The 19,941-nt window shown below is 47.0% G+C and overlaps 2 protein-coding genes across 2 annotated transcripts; one reads left to right on the plus strand and one right to left on the minus strand.

The window, feature by feature from the left end:
* Positions 1 to 7,003: 7,003 nt before the first annotated feature.
* LOC121603257 (centrosomal and chromosomal factor-like) lies at positions 7,004 to 13,964 on the minus strand (the record flags this gene model as incomplete). The annotated part of the gene is made up of 3 exons (XM_041931943.1): positions 13,740 to 13,964; positions 8,246 to 9,020; positions 7,004 to 8,132 (listed from the first exon to the last, which is right to left on the minus strand). A coding segment is annotated over exon 3 (1,063 nt), but the record flags the coding sequence as incomplete, so codon positions are not given.
* A 1,481-nt stretch (positions 13,965 to 15,445) lies between these two features.
* On the plus strand, positions 15,446 to 16,004 carry LOC121603255 (serine protease inhibitor Kazal-type 1-like). Its single transcript, XM_041931942.1, has one exon. It carries the CDS (start codon positions 15,581 to 15,583, stop codon positions 15,863 to 15,865), a length of 285 nt encoding a protein of 94 aa, XP_041787876.1. The 5' UTR covers positions 15,446 to 15,580; the 3' UTR covers positions 15,866 to 16,004.
* Positions 16,005 to 19,941: the final 3,937 nt, after the last annotated feature.

Genomic DNA, 19,941 nt, shown 5'->3' on the forward strand with positions numbered 1-19,941 from the left:
ACGCGGCGGGGCAGGAAGACGCCAAACTTCCATCATCATGTGTGTCGGTCGACGGCCGGTGGGTCGTTGTCTCGCAAAAACACACACCTAGCATAACAGTCTATGTGTGTGTTGGAAACGTTTGGAGGTGAACGACGCGATGGAAACTCCGAAGCGCGGAATATGTGCTGATGGGTGTAGCACTTCATTTTTTAGTACACTTGTGCCCGTTCCACGGTGGTGGTGGTAGTAGTAGTAGCAGTAGTAGATGACGCACACCAGTGCTCTTTATCGAGCCGAGTGAATCTACAACACACAGACATGCCTACACACACAACACCAAGGGGATGTGTGCCCGAAAGGGATCGAGAAGGATGCATTAAGGCATCGCTAACGAAGTACCGACGACCTCCTTAAGCTCCTTCTTGGCTCGTGGTCGTGTGTGAGTGTTGCTCGCTCCAGTGACTTTTCTGGGCGAAACGATAAGGCCGTTGGACACATCTTCCCCTCGGAGTGGAGTCACCTTCTACGGCGACAAGCACGAACTCGCTCGTTCAGCCTGAGATGTCGTTCATCACGATAGCACTCATATTTCACGTGCACTTGCTGCATATGTTGCATGTCTTGTCGGCGGGACGACAACGAACTGCATTGCAGCAGGAGAAGAACGGGAGTGGGTTGTAATGGAAAAATTGCAAACGCATGAACCCTTGAACCTGCCGTCTGTGTGTGTGTTTATGTGTGGAAAAGGCCATTCGCCTACTCGCCGGTAATTCAATTTTATCGAGAGCAGTACAGGAGGCTCTCGGTGCTTTGGAAAGCGTATTCAACCTTCCGAAAGGATAAAAAAGAATGTACTACACAATTTTGCAGTTTATTGAAGTATAAGATACTAACATTTGATAGTGTTCTCCAATGTCGTCACGCATTCTACGTGTCACTCAACGAACTCTCCACCGCATTTGATGCATTTGATGACATCTTTTACGTACCGGGGAACTCCCCCCTCTTAAAGAACGGGTAACATTAAGCTACCGTGTCGCCTACCGGAAATGAGGAAAGCAAAACTCGAAACCACAAGGACTCCTAGGATGGGAGGTGGGTGGGTAGGATATGTCTTTTAGAACATTACCTCGCTGAAAGTTCGTGACGTGGAAACTTAATATTTTGATGGGTTCATTTACCAACTTCTTCAACCCATGTCCTCCAATCTCAGGGATCTGCGTTGCAACTCTTGCGCTATTAGAGTCTGGCGCTCCAATGTCTACACCACAACGTCTTGTTGGAGAGCTTTTTGAATACTTCAATCAATCGCCCCCTCCTCACCGGCATCCCATCCCATTTTATTGAGCGAAAAATTGATCCCTCCAGAAAGCTTATCATTACGTACAGATGGGCGGACGACGACGAAGACGATGATGTTGAAGACGTTCGATATTTTCCGTATCCGTATTAGGCTCTGCAGCGAGATAATAAGGATTTCAAGACATGTCTAGATAATATGCTACTGATACGGTGTACAAGGAATTCTGGACAAGGACTTTCATACTATAAATCCTCTTTTGGATCGATATTCTTATTTCATTACTTGAAAGAGAAAGGCGTATGTGCAGGAATAAGTACAATAAATCGTACGGGCACATTAGAAATTGAAGTGTGTATGTCTCTGCCATTAAGATGGCCATAAGATAAAGCTAGCATAAAGATAAGATAAGATCAGACTTGGATATTCATATGGCATTAGGATTACGATAAGATAAACATAACTACACATAAACCATTATAAAGATATGCCTCTTATTCTGGATCCCAAGCATTAGCTTGAAGAGCTTTAACGTGTAAAGAGATAGCATAAGCTCACAAAGCTCTGCAATACAAAACTCGATGTAACCTTGAATTGTCTGACCAAGTCGCTTCTTCAGCTTGAAATGTCGCGTTGAGTTATGCACCAGAGAAGATGTCTTCACACGGGAGTTCCAAAATGCCCAAGCAGAAACACGTCATCGGGTCGTCCGGACCCCCACTTCACATGGTGACCATTGCAGACCCGACAGCAACGACGCCCACCAGGAACGTTAACCTTCTATACAACTACTGCTGCTGCCGCTGCTGCTGCTATTGCTGCTGCTGCTTCTGCTCATCAAACCAACATAATTACATTTTTTATGAGCCTCTCTCTTCCTGCCTGCGGGCGGTGATGGCTGTTGTTGTGAAGAAGCTGCACTGCGACTGCACTTTACTTTTACATCTTCACGTGGAGTTGTTGTAGTTGCTGTTGTGCCAACCCCTTCAACACACAAAAAGGCAACACAAAGCGTTGTTTTATTTCCGCAAATAAAACACAAAAGCAAACGCATCTCCCCACGTAGCGCGCGCACAATGCTTTACGATGGTCGGCGGGCCCGAAGGAGCCCGGGGTTTCTCGCTTGCATTGCCACCGGGCGCGCGCGCGTCTCTGTTTCGGTGTGCATCTCTTTTTTGCATTCTCGGCGCAAAGTCGTTGTCTGACGGTGGTCGCTCATAATGGGCAGCCCGGGTTTTGATGCACACAACAAGATTCACCAACATTACCCCTAGCCGGCTGGCTTGCCGAAAGGAAAACTCGCGCCAGCCAATAATAGCCATTCCTCGCTTCCTTACGCACAGAATACTGGCGCGGGAAGGGAGCGAAAGAGGAGGGGACGGGATCTTGACAAGGATCATCGCTATTTACACATGGAGCACAGACCCTTTTTCGCGAAATAAGCTTTGGCGGGAGGCGCAACGGACGGGCGAAGTACGAGGAAGTTCCAAGGCGACCCAAGACGACGGGTCGTGGTGTGTCTGCCGCCGTCGCCAGCGCTGTCGGCCGTGCGTACGCAACTGTAACTTACGATTTATGGCCCATAAAAGACATGGAGAGGCCGGGCCGGGCATATTCTATCCGAAACGAGGAAGTCGAGTGGCAGATTATCACCCCATCACTTCCATCTCGCGGCGGCAGTGGCGGCGGCAGCGGTGGCGACGGCTTGCGGGACACCATGCAATATTCATCCGGATGGCTTTTGTGTCTGTGGCGGTGGGCCGGTCCAGACCTACTACAACGACCACTACACGCCACTGCAAGGGAAGGGATTTGCAACAAGTTGCCCTGGTGGTGTGCTTAATTTCAAACCCGAGAACCGTTGAAATGTTGATGAAAGGCAAATGCGTGGTGTGTGTATTTTATGCTACACGAGCCGACCCCCTTTCCGGGGTATCATCTTCCCAAGGTTCTGGCCACTGGGAAGTTTAGTTAATACAACGATTTTATTACGAACCGATTTATTGCTGCCGGTCCCGGTTCGCGTGTTGTCGGAGCATCATCATCATCATAAATGCAGAATGAAGTATTTCGAAAAAGCATTACCACTGGACGCAGCACAGTGGAAATATTGGTGTATTTTATTGAGCGAGTTAAAATCTCCCTATTTCCCTAGCTGCAAATTCCCGCACACCCAAAGTTAACTAGGAGCAGAGACGGACCGGCGGTCCAGCGGCAGATACACGTATCATCATCTCATCCGACATATATCGATAGCAATTGCATTGCAGGGGGAATGTAGCAAATTGGTAGCAATATGGTGTGTCTGTACGTGCCGCACACTCGAGCACGATTTGAATAGGAACCGAAGGTCAAATTCATTACCGGTCTTTGGTTCAACAAATTAAGCGTCGCCGCGCCTTTGTCGACGAGGAGTAGTAGCGCAAGCGTCCTGCTACTATGCAGCTTCTCTCGTATGGCCATCGGCCTGTTGCGTTCCGTCGACGTCATCCCGGGGCCCCCTCATGTTTCCCTCCCAGTGTGTTAGCGTATCCAGTTACCGTCGGATATCCCGATCCCTGTCAGCTGCCATCGGACGCGGTCTCTCTCTTTCTCGTGTGGCCATCTAGAAGGGCCAATTTATCAGCTCATCGAGTTACAACGCCTCGCACATTGAAACATGCGCTGTAAACTCTCAATTGATTTTCATCCGTGTTGTTACCGACGGCTTATCAGGGGCTCCTCCAGGCAGGCACTGCGAGAACGTCAACAGATACTGCACATATCCTGCCGGCGAGGCGGTGACGCGCGCAGTTACCATCACACTCAGGGTCGTCGGCTGGGACACCGCCATATGCTAGCCGTAATGGCGCACATACTTTGCAACTCACCTTGTACTGCGAGCGGCCTCTGTAGCCGTAGACGGAACACAGTTCGATCGCAATCGATCGTAAACACTATTGATATTATGCAGAACTAAATCTCGCGGGGACCGGGGCTCAGACATTGTTTGCTCAATCACGTACTTCTACGTACTCAGCACACTTCCGAGCGTAAATGTATGATTTTGAATTCAGTGTAAACAAGCAGTAAGCGAGGCTTCGAACCAGGGTGTATCCAGGACGGAAAAGGGCGAACGATTCACTGTTTGCAACGTTCGCATACATTCCGGGAGCTTTTTCCATAAACATATGCCCCCATCTATTTTTTGAGATGCTTCCCCGGCGCCGGAACTAATGGATTAAACGCCACATCCTCCAAATGACCGCCAAATAAAGGAAGCCACGTTACATCAGGTACTGGCTCTCCCACTGCAAGAGGCGACCAAAAAAAGGGACGCCGAAATGCCTCGTGATCCCGCGGACAGCACCTGGAGGTGACTGTTTGCGCTACGTCCAAACGGGAGAGGGGGGTCGACGAACGGCGGAACCCATTTGAAAATCAAATTTATCACCTTTCTGTGTCCCATCAAGAGCAACCTGCTGCTGTTGCTGCTGGTGCTGGTGCTGGTGCCACGGACTTGTCTGACTCTTTCGCCTCTTGACGTCTGTTTCGCATAATTTCCATCCGCAAAACCTCTCCAATGCCTTCGCTTCTCTGGCTCTGTAGGCCGGTAGCAACCATGATCGATGGAGGAGGTAGAGATTTTGATTCAGAGCAGTAAATTTTCCCACCGTATCTAGTTCTTCTTTTTTATAGAAAGAATCGCAAAAAAAAGTGAACTTTTACAACATTTTCATAAGCACGGCGAGACCTAGAGTCCGGCTTTAACACACCGGCACAAAAGATAACCTTCATTTTTCGCTCTCTGTCGTTCTATTGGCGTTGTCCTTGGCACGGAGGAAGAAACCTGCGAAAGAGCCAGTCTTCATGCCACCTTTCACCACCCATTCTCTGTCTGGGCCCGGATAAGGTACATTAAAATTCACAACCCAAAAAATTACCGTTTGATCCTTCCCTGGATTATGACCCAACGCGGAGGCGTGGCGTACCATTAATAATCGTGCCACCCGATGTCCGACCGGTCGGGGGAACTGGTGGGGCAGCGAGAGTGAGGCAGCGGTGAGGATAAATTTACATTGACGCAAATTGTCACCACATTTCAACTTTTTCGGCACGGCCGCCGCCAACAAGAAACGAACAGACAAAAAAAAACAACCGGTTGTAGCTTTTATCGGTTTAATGAGCGACCGGCTGCTCCCGGGGAAAAGGGGGAAACGACGGCATCCACAGGGAAAGGGACTAGCATAAAACAATTAAAGTTTCGTGATGCGTTGGCCGGTGGTGATGGTGACACTGTTACACCATGCACCCCTTTGTGGCACCTGTGGCAGCTTTCGGTCATAAAACGCCGTTATCAGCGCCACCAATAATGATCGGTAAAAGTTATCGCATTGCAAAGGGATTCGTTGTTACAAAACGGATTGTTACTGTGTTTGCGATACGATTGAACAACGGTCGTGCGGGTTTGGGGCTTTTGTATGCGCGCCACAGGTGTTTCCGTTTTCACCCTACCAGGGTAAACACTGCAAGACGTTATGGACTAGTGTTGGATTTCATGAATCTTTCGTTGTGATTTTTTCAAATGAATCTTAAGTGATGAGTGATTTAAATCACGTGTCGAATCTTCAAAGATTCATGAGTCTCTAAAGATTCACGAATCTTTGAAAGAGAAGAATGAAGCTCAAATGCTCAAAGTCTCTATAAGCAAACCAAACAACAACAACGAATCTTTGAAGATTCATGAATCTTCAAAGACTCATGAATCTCTGAATATTTATGAATCTGCAAGGCTTCATGCTTAGTATGTTTAATATGTTTATTGATTAATCGATCGGGATCTTGAAGACGAGTTCTATAACGAGGGACGGATATGAATTGACGTGTACGTAGATTACTAGATGGCGCGTTAAATTATATCGTAGCTAATAGAGTAGGAGCTAATAAAGTAGCTAATAAATAGGCATTTAGCTATCTCACGGCGCTTTTTCAACGGCTCAATCCCTAAAAGCAGACACCGAGAATGGTATGACGGTAACACATCGTCCTGTCGCCATGGTAAGAGTCTTACAGACTAGATGCTTTTCTTTGGATGGCCTCGGTTCGATTACTCCATTGTTCGGTGCAGGGGTCGCTAACTGTACTGCCATATTCGAACACTGATCGGACGTAGGCACTGTAGAATCTATAAGCTTCATAAGTGCATAAGTCTTTAAACTTCATAAGTCCATTTAAAATTCATATAACTCAAGGGATTCATGAAACAGATTTTTTTCAAGAGATTTTCAAAATATCGAATTTACCCAATCCCACCTACAACTTGCACATTCTGGGTTCAAGCCTCGAATGGACCGTCTCCCCGTAGCAAAACAAACTATCCGGCTGCGTGGTACTTTCCAAAAAGACTCAATAGGCTGACATGACCACGTAGGTTGTTACGCCAAGAAGAAGAAGCTTCATGTTTTTTTAGATATTCATGAATTCCTAGAGATTCGGTAATATCTCGAGATTCATTCGAGATTCATGAATCTTTCCATCCGAGATTCTGATTCATTGAATCATTTCAAAGATTCATTGAGATTCATTAATCTGAACCAGATTTACCCAATAATAATATACACTTCAATCTCGGGAAAAAACCGTCCCAAGAATGTCGATATGCGTACACGAAAGGTTAAGCGTACATTCCTACAAACAATAAGCATGCATTACAACGCAAATCAAAGCGTGCAAAACACTCACCTCGTATCGTTTCCCGGTTGCCTGCGATCTGGAACGTGACGGCCACCCCCGGCCGCACGTGAAACAGCACGACATGCTCCGACGGTGGCGTGTGGGTCGGACAGTACGGGCGCGTTTCCAGCTCGAACCCCGGCCCGAAGTGAAACACCGGCTCGACCATCGGCCAGCCGGCCGGCGACGGCTGGTGGGTCGTATGGGTGGCGGTCGAGGCGACCACGGCCGCCGCTGCCACCGCATTCGCCGGCATGCGCTGGCCGGCCGACGCCGGCACACCGTTGATCAGCTGATGGTGATGATGGTGATGGATGTGGTGCATCGATTGAATCCGCTGATGCTGCAGCGTGGGTTGATTTATCGCTTTCATCGTTGTTGCCGCTGCTCCTGGTGACGTACCGGCCGGCGCAAGGGTTAGAATTGGTTGCTGCTGTTGCTGCTGCTGCTGCTGCTGTGCCTGGCTCGTCGCCGACTGTACGACCGTTGCAGCAGCGCCGCTGCAAACGGTTGCAACGGTCGGCGCGGGCGCTACCGTGCCCGTGGTCACGCAATTGCTCAGCGTACCGCCGGTCGCCATCGCGACGGCCGCATTCCGGGCGGTCGGTGCGACTACGGCGATGGCGGCCGACGTGGCCGTCTTCGTCACGACGATGCCGCCCGTCCCGACCGGTGGCGGTTCCGTCGCCATCTGTATCTGCACCCGGCGATGCTTCTTGACCGGCCCGATCGGATAGTAGGCCGTCGTGTGGGTGGCCGCTGTCGCCGTCGCCAGCGGTGGTGGGAAGCTGAATAAGGGGGGCTGCTGCTGCTGCTGCTGCTGTTGCGGGGGCTGCTGCTGCTGTGGCGGTTGTTGCTGCTGAAGCTGAAGCAGATGGTGATGGTGATGCTGGTGGAGATGGTGCGGCGGCTGCTGCTGCTGCTGTATCAGCACCTGGGAGGTGGACGGGGAGGAGGATACACAGGACAGCGTGACCGGCGGGGACGGCTGGTGGATGATCTCCTTCGGGCACTGGGGCTTCTGGTGCTGCTGCTGCTGGGAAGCGGTCGACAACAGTGGTGCCTTTACCATCGAAAATCGGGTTTGGCGGATGGCACCGGCTCTACCGTCACACTCCGTCGTGATTTATGCCGTTGGCTTACAACCGCGCGAATGGAAAAAGGTAAAATAAAAAGTTGAAACTCTCTGAAGGGGCTCTACTACCGGGCCCCACTGAATTCACTTTTGCTTCGGTTCCACACTACACTCACAATGTAAACACATACACACACACACACACACTAAAAGTTCACTAACTGACACGTATCACACTGGGCTTCCCACAACTAAACCACCGCGTGGCCCTACCTCCAGACGCGACGACACACTGCTTACTGTGGCGATGGTACGCCCGCGAGCTCATAAACCAACGCCGGCAACAGGCAGCTTTTCTCGCTCGTCGCTGTCGTCGTCGTGTCGCTCTTTTTCTCTAGTTACGGCAGCGGGGAAGCGTTGGACGACGCAGGGAGGGGAAGAGCACGGACAGCACACGCCAGATAAATTCATCAATCGGTTGTGCCGCGCCACAAGCACTCACGCAAACCGGGAGGAGGCAACGTGGCACTTGCGCGATTCGCCCAGTAGCTTCTTGTCCAACCAAGTGCGGAAAGGACACATGCGCCACCCAAGATGTCCCTCGTTTTGGCACACACACAGGACGGGTTGTGCTTTTCCTTACAATTTGCGCCCCACGCAGGACAACAGGTTACTGGTTGTGTCAATCAGCACACGCGCCAACGTGTCATTATCGCTATAGGGATCGGCTTTTCGGCTCGCTTCTGCTCCTCCTCTTTGGCACTTCTCGCTGACTGTGAGTCCCTACCGGCGGAAAGGATCACACCGTTCGCAGGACTTCTCGTTGCTAGTTTTTCTCGTTAACTTCGACGCGTTGTGGGGATAAGGTTCCTATCGGGACTGGTTACTTCCGATTCTTGCGATACTTCAACGCGAAGTGAATGCAAATATACTTGTCTCGAGTTGTTGTTTCTGCAGATAGAAGGAGAAGAACTTCAATTAGTTACAAGACAAATAGGATCGATGTACAACACTTAGCACCAACCACAGACACACGCGCACACAACACCAGCAAGATACTGCGACGCAGTTTAATCGACACCAATTGCTATATATGTGTGTGTGGGTAGCACCAATTCGTGGCCCCAAAATCAACGTTCTGGCTGAAGCAAGGGCGCCTCTTATCACACGTTTCGGAGTGTGGGGACAGCTTCCCATGGGCCCCCTCCCGTTTCCCAGCCACCATGTGAAGCGTCCCTAACCCGACCCAAACGTGTGGTATGATTTATGATGGTTTGCAGGGAAGAAACGTGCATCAGCACAGCCTACGACTACTGCCCAGCTCCAATGGTTCCGGAAGCGGTGACGTCGACGGTTCTATTTATATCGAATGTTGCTCCTGCATTCCTGCCCGGGGACGGGAGATAGATATTACAACCCCCTTCAAAATATTGACCCACGCACATCGGTTGGCAAACTAAACAATACGCATCGGCCAAAAAAAGGGGCCTTGGAAAGGTGGGAGAGCAAGCCCAGGCTGCCCATTCAACTGGCAAAATATTATCACTTCCGCCAGTGATCTATGACGTGGGACACACCGTCGAGAAGAAGCAACAGCAGCGACGTGTCAACGACTCATACACCACACAACATAATCACCGCACGATGATATCGCCACTATTGTGGTGGGTTGGGGGGGGGGGTTTAGAGGGGGGCATGTATTAACCCAATCGATGAGTGTGATGGGGATGATCACACGTCATTTGCCCAAGTGCGTCACTCGGACTAGATTTTGGTCGGCGTTTGTGTGTGTGTATGTTTCTATGTTACACTTCTTTATCGAGAAACTCCAAAGGGAAAGTAGGCAGGCAGCAGCATGGCCTCGTATACTTTTCTACCACGTATGTCACTAGTATGCGAAGTGCTCTAAACACATCATGACTATTTAATGTTTTAAAAAGCTAACACCGATAGCCTTCCAAAGAAACTTCATGCGGGATTAACCGTTGCTGTGTGTGTATGTGCGCTCACGGGGGTCACCAGAAGGCGCCTCTCCTTGAGGGAAAGCGGAGATTGGTTTTTAATTCCGAAATCTATCGCCCGCGGAGCCATGCCGTGTAAACAATCAAACGATTTATTCGATTGTGCACAATGTTTTTGTTCCCATTTTTTGTTGCTGTTGTGGTGGTGGCTCTCCTTATCTAATCATGGCAGCCTACGACACCGTTACAACAACAAGCAATCTTAATAACAGATGGGTAGCAAGGGGCATTTTTGGGGGAAGTACCCGGTACCGACAGTTTAACATACTATTAATAGCGAAATACGGGGCAGATTTGTGTTCTTTACAAAGTAATGTGTTCAATTAAAAACGTTTCATCGGTCTCTGAAACGAATGAATGCGAAACATTTGCGAAAAAACTGTTCCAACTTCCGCGTATGCGTAACACTATGATTGATTTTCAGTCAAGCCAACGCATGCCAGGAGGATAGTGGATGTATTTATTTCTTCTACCTTGGTTTTTGAACAGAATATTCCCACTTTTTTGTGAAATATCTGGAAGTATTCAAGGATCTTTTTCAACATTATTGTTATATATGAACGAAGACAGACTACTGCCGCCGAATCAATCTCCTTTTCTCCACGACACACACGAACGAACCCGAGAGCGAGCATTAATTTTCTCTTACTCAAACGGGATTCGATCTCACACGGGCGCGCGTTGCGCTGCTTACTCTCTCGCTTCAACCACACAAGCGGTGAGAGTGTGGTGACGCATCGCACTACACCATCCGGCGGGTTACGATAGCGGCCCGCTAGCATTGCAATATAAAGCAAGCCCAGGCGCACGCGGTAATCGCACTGTTTAGCTCTATATTTACCCGCCACAGAGGCTAAATCTTTTAACGGAAGACAGCAGATGAGCGGGTTTGCGGGTAAAGGGGATTAGTACTGCCGAAACACGCGATGTTAATTTTCACCAAACTGACTGATTCCATTACACAGCTATTATAGACGCCGTTTTGTTTTGGGTATCTACCCCCATCTACCCCAACCGGGCGGGTGCGTACCGCAGTACGCGAGCACACTTAATTCCATTATTTATGTAGCCAAATCATGCTTCCTTCCTGCTGCGCTCTTTTTTCGCTCCTTCCCCGCGTGATCTGGTGCAATTTTCTGCGACGCTATTCGCCGTAATGGCGACAGCATATGGTAACGACACTGATTAATAATCCACACTTGGCTAATGCATTAACGGTTAGGCGCTACAGCCCACTTCTTCTGAGGGGTTTTTTTTTTTTCTTTGAAGGAACATTATATACCATGTCTTCAAAAAAAGTGCACACACACACACAGACTAATGCCGGATATAAACGCACTCAATCACGTTCCGCTTGCTCGGCTGCACACACCACACTCTTCCAGAGCATCTTGTGTCTTGTGTGACTGCTTCCAGCTCTTCGGTAACTGTGTATGATTGATTGGGTTTCGACGCTGCCTTCCTTCCGTGTGTCCTTGGCAACTGCAACTTGTCTCGCGCGCGCTTCACACACAAACACACACATTTGTAACGGGGAATCATCGTCCTACCCGGTCATTTTCGTCCGATCGAAGTAACCAGGGTGGGTTTTTAGGGTGTGTATGCGCACCGAACACACGTTGCGCGCTGCTGCAAACACACACAGACACACACATCACGCCCAAAAAAGGGAAGCATCCTACGTCCAATCAGCTGGACAACCGGGAATCCTTTTACACTCAGAGGCAGCTGCAACTGCGTGGTAGCGCACACTTTGGTCTTCCGTATGCGACCGCGTACACACACACACACACACCCACACCCGCACACAGCATCATGGATGCTCTCGCTTGGAGAGAGCTGAAATGGGATGGCACATTGCACAATTTCTCATTTTAAAAAAAATATAATAAAAAAAACAAAAGCACAGACCTTGGACAAGACTGGTGCTGTGCAATTTTATGCAATTTATGTAACGCCTTGTCCAGTGTGGATCCCACAAAAAAACGACTCTTCCTAAGGCACACCAGAGCACATGGGTGGTCCGTCCGCCATAATCTGCCATATGTCAGTGTGGAATCCTACACCATTCAGCCCCGTCGTGTGCCGGTGTCCAGTAGAGTGTGGTGGTAATGCATGCACATGCACCAAACAACCCGGTACACGCACTGCACCGGGTGCTGTCAGTACACAATTTGCCGTAGCAGCGACAAAAAAAAAACACACGCTCTCTCTCTCTCTCTCTTCCTCTCCATCAACCGTCGAAGGACAGCTTCAGCAAGCATTAGAGAACGGTACGTGTAATTGGGCAGGCAGTTTAAATTGCCTCTGCCTCAATTACAATCAAAACAAAAACAGCAAAATGCATCGCAGCGCAGCGAAGGTTCCGGAAATTCCTCGAATGACTCACGCGTTACCCAGGGGGGGTAACGAGAAAAAGAGAGTGGAGGGGGGCCCAGACGGTCTGCTTTTCCAACACGCTGGGCACACACATTTCCGAGATTGGAAAATCTGCCCCCGCAGGGCCCCTCCACCATTTGCTGTCGCCGTTCGTCGCGCCGCACAGCCGCATAAACACAGTCAAACACATGCGCGCATCTCCTCGTTTTATCGTCGCCTACGTGTGCGTGTGTGCGATGGGTGTCGGAGTTAGCTCCTTGCTGCAGCCTCTTGTGTTCCTTTTTTTTCTAATGTCTTGCGGGGGCCTTTTTACCCCCCAATACAATTACGTATCTTGTGATGGAATGTTTTTCACTCCAAAAAAAAAGGAATAAAAGGAAAATATCCTCTCGGAATACCATTTTCTACATGTGACAGATGCATTCCAGAGAGAGAAAGAGCGAGAGAAAGAGAGAGAGGGAGGGTTTGTTGTTACTGTTCCCGGAAAAGGATCGCCCTGCTCGGGGTCCTGGGAATGAGTAGGCGATGCCTATAGGCAAAAGTTCACCCACCATCTGGACCGATGGGAAGTACGTGGAAAGTGAAAAAAAACAGATAAACTATTAGCTAACTTTCTTCACGACTTTCTTCCAGCGCAATTGTTTGATTGGAAAGGGCAGACGAGTGTCGGTGGCAGGAAGCCATCGAACCACTTCATGGGCCAATTTTAGAATCGACACTTTCCACTGCCATGACTAAGCGAACGCTTCTCGCCAACGGGGTTCCAGCGATTTTCCACACACCTCACCACACCACGCACGCACGCACGCACGCACTCGCGTAGCCCTTTTTCGCGAGAAACGCCCTCGCGCACACATATGGTACACACACACACACATACGGTGGAATATTTTGCGAATTTTCACAGGTGGCGTAGTATGCCGTGAACAGAGGCGTGCACACACAAACCCCCCCACTACAATTGCATCACATTGCGAACGACCACTGCGCCACCATCGTGTCCTGGAAAAGGGACACACCCGGGGCGGACATACAAAAAAAAAAACACGTCCCCGATACACATGCAGCAGCTGCAGGTCTGCGTTTTTTTCCATCTCACCCGCACTTCACCATACGGTTCACACACAACACCAACAACCGGCGGTACCATACACACGCACACAGTCTGGCTTTTCTTTTCGGATAAAAGCGTCCTACTCGCTTTCGTCAAATGCCGTTTTTCATCGTTACCATACGTTTTCTTTTTTGCCTACGCCCGATTTCTACTTACATTCAATTCACTTCACCAACGCAGCACACGGCAAACACTGTGGCACGACGGTTTGGCGATTTATTTAGCACTAACACGCACGAGCACAAACACATACACAGAGCGACGGAGACGGAGATTGTACACCGAAATTTTCACACAATTTTCACCTATTTTCTCGCATATTTTCTTCGCGACGCGTTTGATGTGTCCCAGGTAGCAGAGAGCGGTACGCTCGTTTGACGTTTTGACAACCGCTGACCGCTGACTGTCAGACGGGTTAGCTCAAGGCGGGTCGTGGGGCCGGTTTCAAAAATATTCACGCAATTCTAAAAAGCAACAAATGCTTTTCAAATTGCAAAATAATGATAATTATTTGTTGTTTGTATTAAAGCAATAATTTTAAAATAGTTTTTAAATTATTAATTTTAAATTGATAATTTTTAAACAATTTTAAATTGATTATTTTGCTTGGCCGCTCAACGAGAACAACATTGACCAGCCTTGCTATGTACCGGTTCCGCAGGGCAAGGCGAGGGTTTTTGACGTTCGAAAATAGCTGCATCTCGCTCATTTTCTTTAGCCGTCCTTTACTCGCTTAACTGTCGGTTGAACTGTTTACACCTCCACGGTGAACACTCGGTATATTGAGCAGCGATATTTCAAATAATACCCGTTAGTACTTGATTTAAAGTTTTATAATTTCTTTTTTTTTAAATTGTGATGTGTCATGTTTTTGTTATTAAAAAAAGGAACATCAGATAATACAACTTTGTTGTTTTTTTCTTCTTTTTTTCTATTAATAATTACCCATTATCATAGCTCACCTTGTTTCTATAGACTTTAGACAATTTCCCAGGGAATGTTTTATTTTTAAATTTAACCCGAAATTCGGTTACGTTCAACGATTCCTTCAACGTTGTAATTTCATTCCCGTTTAAGCACATAGTTCATCCTAAATGCTTGTGAAGTGCAATAAATCTCGCTTTCAATCAGCAATCAAAACAAAAATTCCTAACTAGTCATGTTTGTAAGCAAAGCAATGGAAATGCCCAGTCTGTATTCATATCAACTCACCAACAACACTGGCTGTACAGTGCAGTGTGTATTTATTTACGGATTTATGATTACATAAAATACTAAATTTAAACTCCTGCCAAACAAATGACTCATCTTTCACTTACTTTATTTTAATGTGAAATACGCCGTTTTGTTTTATAGCTTAATGTTTGAGCATATTTGCATCCTAAAGCAATAAACGTGCTTTGTGAGTTAAAAGCATGTTTGACTCATGCATCTTACATTGCCACGGCCATGGCCAAAGGGCGTCCATTCACTGGTGAACAATCTACAGAACAGCTCATTTATTGCACTTGTCTATCAACGCAGAATCGTCATTTCCACCGACCGATAACATTTTATCAAGGTAAATCTTTTTTAAATCTATCGTATTAATTATAGCTTCCATAAAAAAAAACAAGACATAATAAGCTACCCGTAAGGCCATCTTTGTGAAAGTTTGTTATCACTACCCGCTGATTGATTACATGATGAGGCGCGTGTAGGAACACAAAAATCAATAACCATTTGCTTATTTTCGATAGAGGAGGGGGATCCACAGAATCTTGGTGTGCGTGGCGCTATACAAATACAGCAAAACATGGTCCCTTTATCGCTTCGAGTGATAATGATGCGCGATGAAGCGATAGACGTTTGCAAAATATAAACCCCTTCACTTCAACTGTACAGCCATTCAGTGCTAGAACACATTTCGCATCGAACGCGCCCCGATCAAGGCATTGCCAAGAATAAACCAAACCAAGTTTTGAGAAGTCCAGGAAGAAAGTGACACAAACCTTAGAATGCGTGTGCTGAGCTGCATCTCTGTGCTGTTGGTGGCACTGGTGGCCGTGCTGGTTCTACCGGGCAGTACCACTGCCTTCAGAAGGAACTATAACGGAGTGTGTGCCTGTCCCAAGATTTACCGGCCTATTTGTGGAAGTGATCTGATCACCTACGCCAATAGCTGCATACTGCGGTGCAAGGTGGACAGTTCCTACGGCAAATCGGTTCAGCTGCGGATACTTCGCGACGGAGAATGTGAGCGCAAGGCACCGATTCAGATTCCCGAGGAGATCCTGGATTAAGGCGAACGAACACCATAAGGAACTGTATTTGTGATAGCGAAGGATATGGAGAACAAAGACAAAGAAGTAAAGGAATGCTTCAGCTGTATGTGATGTGAAATAAATCGACAATAAAGTATTGATTTGTTAAAAAAAAAAACAATTTAAAGGTGCTAATAAATGAGTTTTACCTAACAATTTCTATCAGTTTCTTATCAGTCAATTTGTGTGAAATACGCTTAGTTACAAACACTAGCAACAGACACGATTGAGGTTTAAGTGTGTTTTTTTAAACTTGATTCATTGGATTTACACCACTAGTTGAAGTGTTTCCCAGCATGAGCCATACGCTTTATCAATGCTATCAACAGGCCGCTTGGCAGCTGTAAACAAGACAACCCTTTTGAACAACAAAAATAACCATACTTTACTGCTGGATTTACAAAACGTAGCTGTTCCGCTATTACGCATCACTCGCCGGCTTGCTCTTTTGGACCTTATGGAACATTTTAAAAATAGAACACTGGCCAGCATGAAAATCAACAGCCATCTGCTGGCTGGTAATAATAAACACTTACCCCTATATATTGAGTATGTTTCGTGCGTTTCGCACGCACGCACACCCAAATGCCACACTCCAGCCGGCAGTTTCAATCCAATTTCCAGACCAGCCCAAGCCTCCCATTTAACCTTCGACACATGACCTCATCTTCGTGCCATTTCATGTGTACGGAAAGCTGCGAGGGGGAAGAGGAAATGGGGCAACCAAATGGAGCAGGATTCTGCCACCCGAATGACCTTGCATCGTACGCGGGAGCAACGGTTTTTTGGAGCTCCATTATCATCCCTTCCGAGCCGGAGGGATGATGCTGAGCAAGAGAGAGAGAGAGAGAGAGCGAGAGAGAAGTAAAAGGTTTCTTCTCCTCACTTTCTGCACGATTGCCCACGTGTTTTTATTTATATATTTATCGATTTTTCGTGACTTTTGCCGACGCGTCATTGTGGTAAAAGAGCATTATTCATAGCGAATTATAACACACAAACAGTTGATTTCATTAATGTGAAATTAAGTTATGTTTATAGATTAAAATAAAAATGTTTTAACATTTAAATTGTCTTCTATAATCCAAACAGTGTTTAAAACACCACAAATCGTTGAAAAATCCCACAAGAAAGGACAACTGGTGATAGAATCCAATTAGAATAAAAATCGTTACATTCAAATAATCGAACCGATCCGAAAAGGGCAAAGTCGACTGAGAGAAAACGCTCTCAATTTACAAACGCACACATGTTTCTCTTGTCCGTTTTGAATTCATTCATTCCGCGTACGAAAGTGAAACAAACATCGCGTTAAATGGTTTGTCTTTTTCACTCCAAATCAGCCTTCGAAAGGTTCATTTTTTGGTAATGGGTGTACAAAATCCTTAGCGCTTTTTGTTATGCCAGGCATTTCTGTGTTGCAATGAGTTATAGAGAAGTTCTTTTCAAGAGTCAAGTGAGTTCTAAATCTAAATAAATAACTTGTTTTCGTACGAGTGATTTGAGTGTTTTGTCATTTTACATAAAAATGGTCCTATTTTAATAGTGACGTAGAATCGTACAAATTATTGGCACGAATTATTGGTACGAATTATCCCCCTTTTGACTCTTCCATAACTTGTGAATACATATTTTAATTCTAACCATGAATATAATCCTTAAATAAATTTAGTAAAATATTTTACATTAGACTTATTACATTTAAATACTTAAAACCATTAAAACAATTCTTACCATGAGTTGAATATTTAAAATAATTTAGTAAGATTTTTTCTTTTCCCGTATGACTTATGACACTCCTTCAAATACTTCAAACCATTAAAATTATCTTTAGCACACAAAAAAATCAACATTAATAATATACTTGTTCCACTTTCTACTACTGCGCTTAAACTTACACCACACACCGTACCTTAACCATCGGTTGAGCGGAACGGAACCGAGCGCGCTTGGAGCATGATGAACCTACCAGTGAACACTTCTCTCCCGTCTGGCAACAGAAACGGCCGCACACTCTGCTCCGTACTCGTTAACTTCGACACCGAAGAAAAACTCGCGCTTTTGTCGCAGGTCGGCCACCTCCCCCTTTAAAGTGTTTTGTGACGCCAACCAACGGTTCGCCATCATCCTAGCGCGATAAAAAAGGATACACTCTTGCAAAAACATTAAAGCAGCAGTACAGTGCCGCCACCTGCCACTTAAACACGTCCCGGCGTTTAACGACATAAAGGAAAAGCCAGAAAAAAAAAAATAACAAAGTTCATTACATTCGGCACCTGCTTCCTGCGCTGAAAGTTGCACGTGACGTAGAGTTCTAGAATTTCAGTAGCGTCGCGAAAGATTAAAGCGAAAGGTCCTTGAAAAGGGCTCCCTCTTCCTTATTATTGATCAGTAACAGAACAGTGCGCGTCCGTTCGTTTTGTTGTTGTGGTGGTTGTTGTGCGTTTGTGTATTCCGCTCTCGTTCGTTCTTCCTGTGTCTGTGGTGTAAATACAGTAAAATAAAAAAAAAATGTCAGCCGATGCGGAACTATCCTCCATCCTGAACCGTCGCCAGCAGATCAACGAAGCGCTGGACAATGGGCAGTCGGTAAAGCCCACGTTCAAAGTGGTCAACATCTACACCGAGTTCCACGAGTTCTCGCGGAAGGAAATCAAGGACTACCAAGCCACCTTCAGCAAGTGAGTATTTTGCTCGTGACACCAACATATAGAGAGGGAGAGAAAGAGCGCGAAAAAAGGAGAGCACAACACAAGAGAAGGAATATTGAAGGTTCATGGCCTACTGTTCCGCAGCCACGCACAGCTGCGGTGAGCTGGTAGAGGTCATTTGTGTGCAATCCGCCACACACATACGTTAGCTACCTTCTGCTGCTGCTGTGTGCCAGTGGCTTCGAGAGCCTTAGAACAAATGCGCCGCGGCCAGGGCCAAATGGGTATAGCCCAGAACTGGTTTTTAGGGCTCCAATAGCAGCAGTTCACACAGACAAAAAAGAACGTTCGGTCGGTTGAATTCGAGAAGGATACAGTCGATGCATTCCGATGCATGTTGCTGCACTGCCGGATGCGCAGAAACATAACAAAGCAGATAAAGAGAGAAAGAGAGCAGCAGCACGGCACAGCACAAAAGGTTTGCCAGGGGTTTGGTCGGTTTTTTTTCTGTCCTCTCTCCTGTGCACATGCTGCACAACTGCAACTGCAACTCAAACGGTGGTCGAAGAGGCGTCTGATTTGAAGGCAGAGGATCGAATGCCTCAGATCCTGAGACAGACCATGTGTATGTGGTATTGTGCGTGTGCAGTTCGCGTTGTTTTTGTTTTGCATCTCGTGTTTCCTTTGCAACGGCTGCTGCACTCGAATGCTCGCAGTTTCCATAATAATCAGCTCGATTATCATCGGCCCTTACCTTGCTGTCGCTGCTGTGTCACAGTTCAAAGCACCCACACTCTACCCCGGCAGCCTCTGGCAGCATGTCATTGGATCGAAGGAAACACAAAACCATTGATTATGCTCTCCCCATTACTATGCTTTTCGCACAGCCCGTCGTCGTCGTCGTCGTCGCAGGCGTTGTTTGCCATCTGCATATGAATCTCTCTTTTGTGTGTCTGTCTGTCTTTGTGTGTGGGGTCGGGGGGGGGGGGGGATGCTGGGCTCAAACAGTTGAAAGGTTAACGACATGCGCCAACGCACCGAGAGTGTTGCAATATGTAGAGAAATAATAAGAGAGAAAGAGAGCAGCATCACAATGTCTAGCAGCTGACAATGTCATGTGAAAAATTAACCTACATTTTTGCAATCCCACCCCGGGACGCTCGAGGGGAAGAAGCCCTTTGTGGGGGAGAGCTTTTGGGAGGCCCATAAAGTTGGGCAATTTAAGAGCAGTCGCACGAGCCCATGGCCCGGAAACAGAAGTGTCATAATCTCTTGCCTGCTCTTATAATTTATTGAAGCAAATGTTCTACATAATTGTGTAGAATTGGGACTGAACCTTAATTCTTCTATACTAGACATCTCCAAACTGATTTTTTTGGAGCTAGGACATTCTTAACCAATCAA

The sequence above is a fragment of the Anopheles merus genome, unplaced genomic scaffold (assembly GCF_017562075.2).
Source record: "Anopheles merus strain MAF unplaced genomic scaffold, AmerM5.1 LNR4000982, whole genome shotgun sequence".
Lineage (NCBI taxonomy): Eukaryota > Metazoa > Arthropoda > Insecta > Diptera > Culicidae > Anopheles > Anopheles merus.

What these genes read in the sequence shown, in the direction of transcription:
- LOC121603255 (XM_041931942.1), top strand. Translation starts at nt 15,581, where the DNA reads ATGCGTGTGCTGAGCTGCATCTCTGTGCTGTTGGTGGCACTGGTGGCC.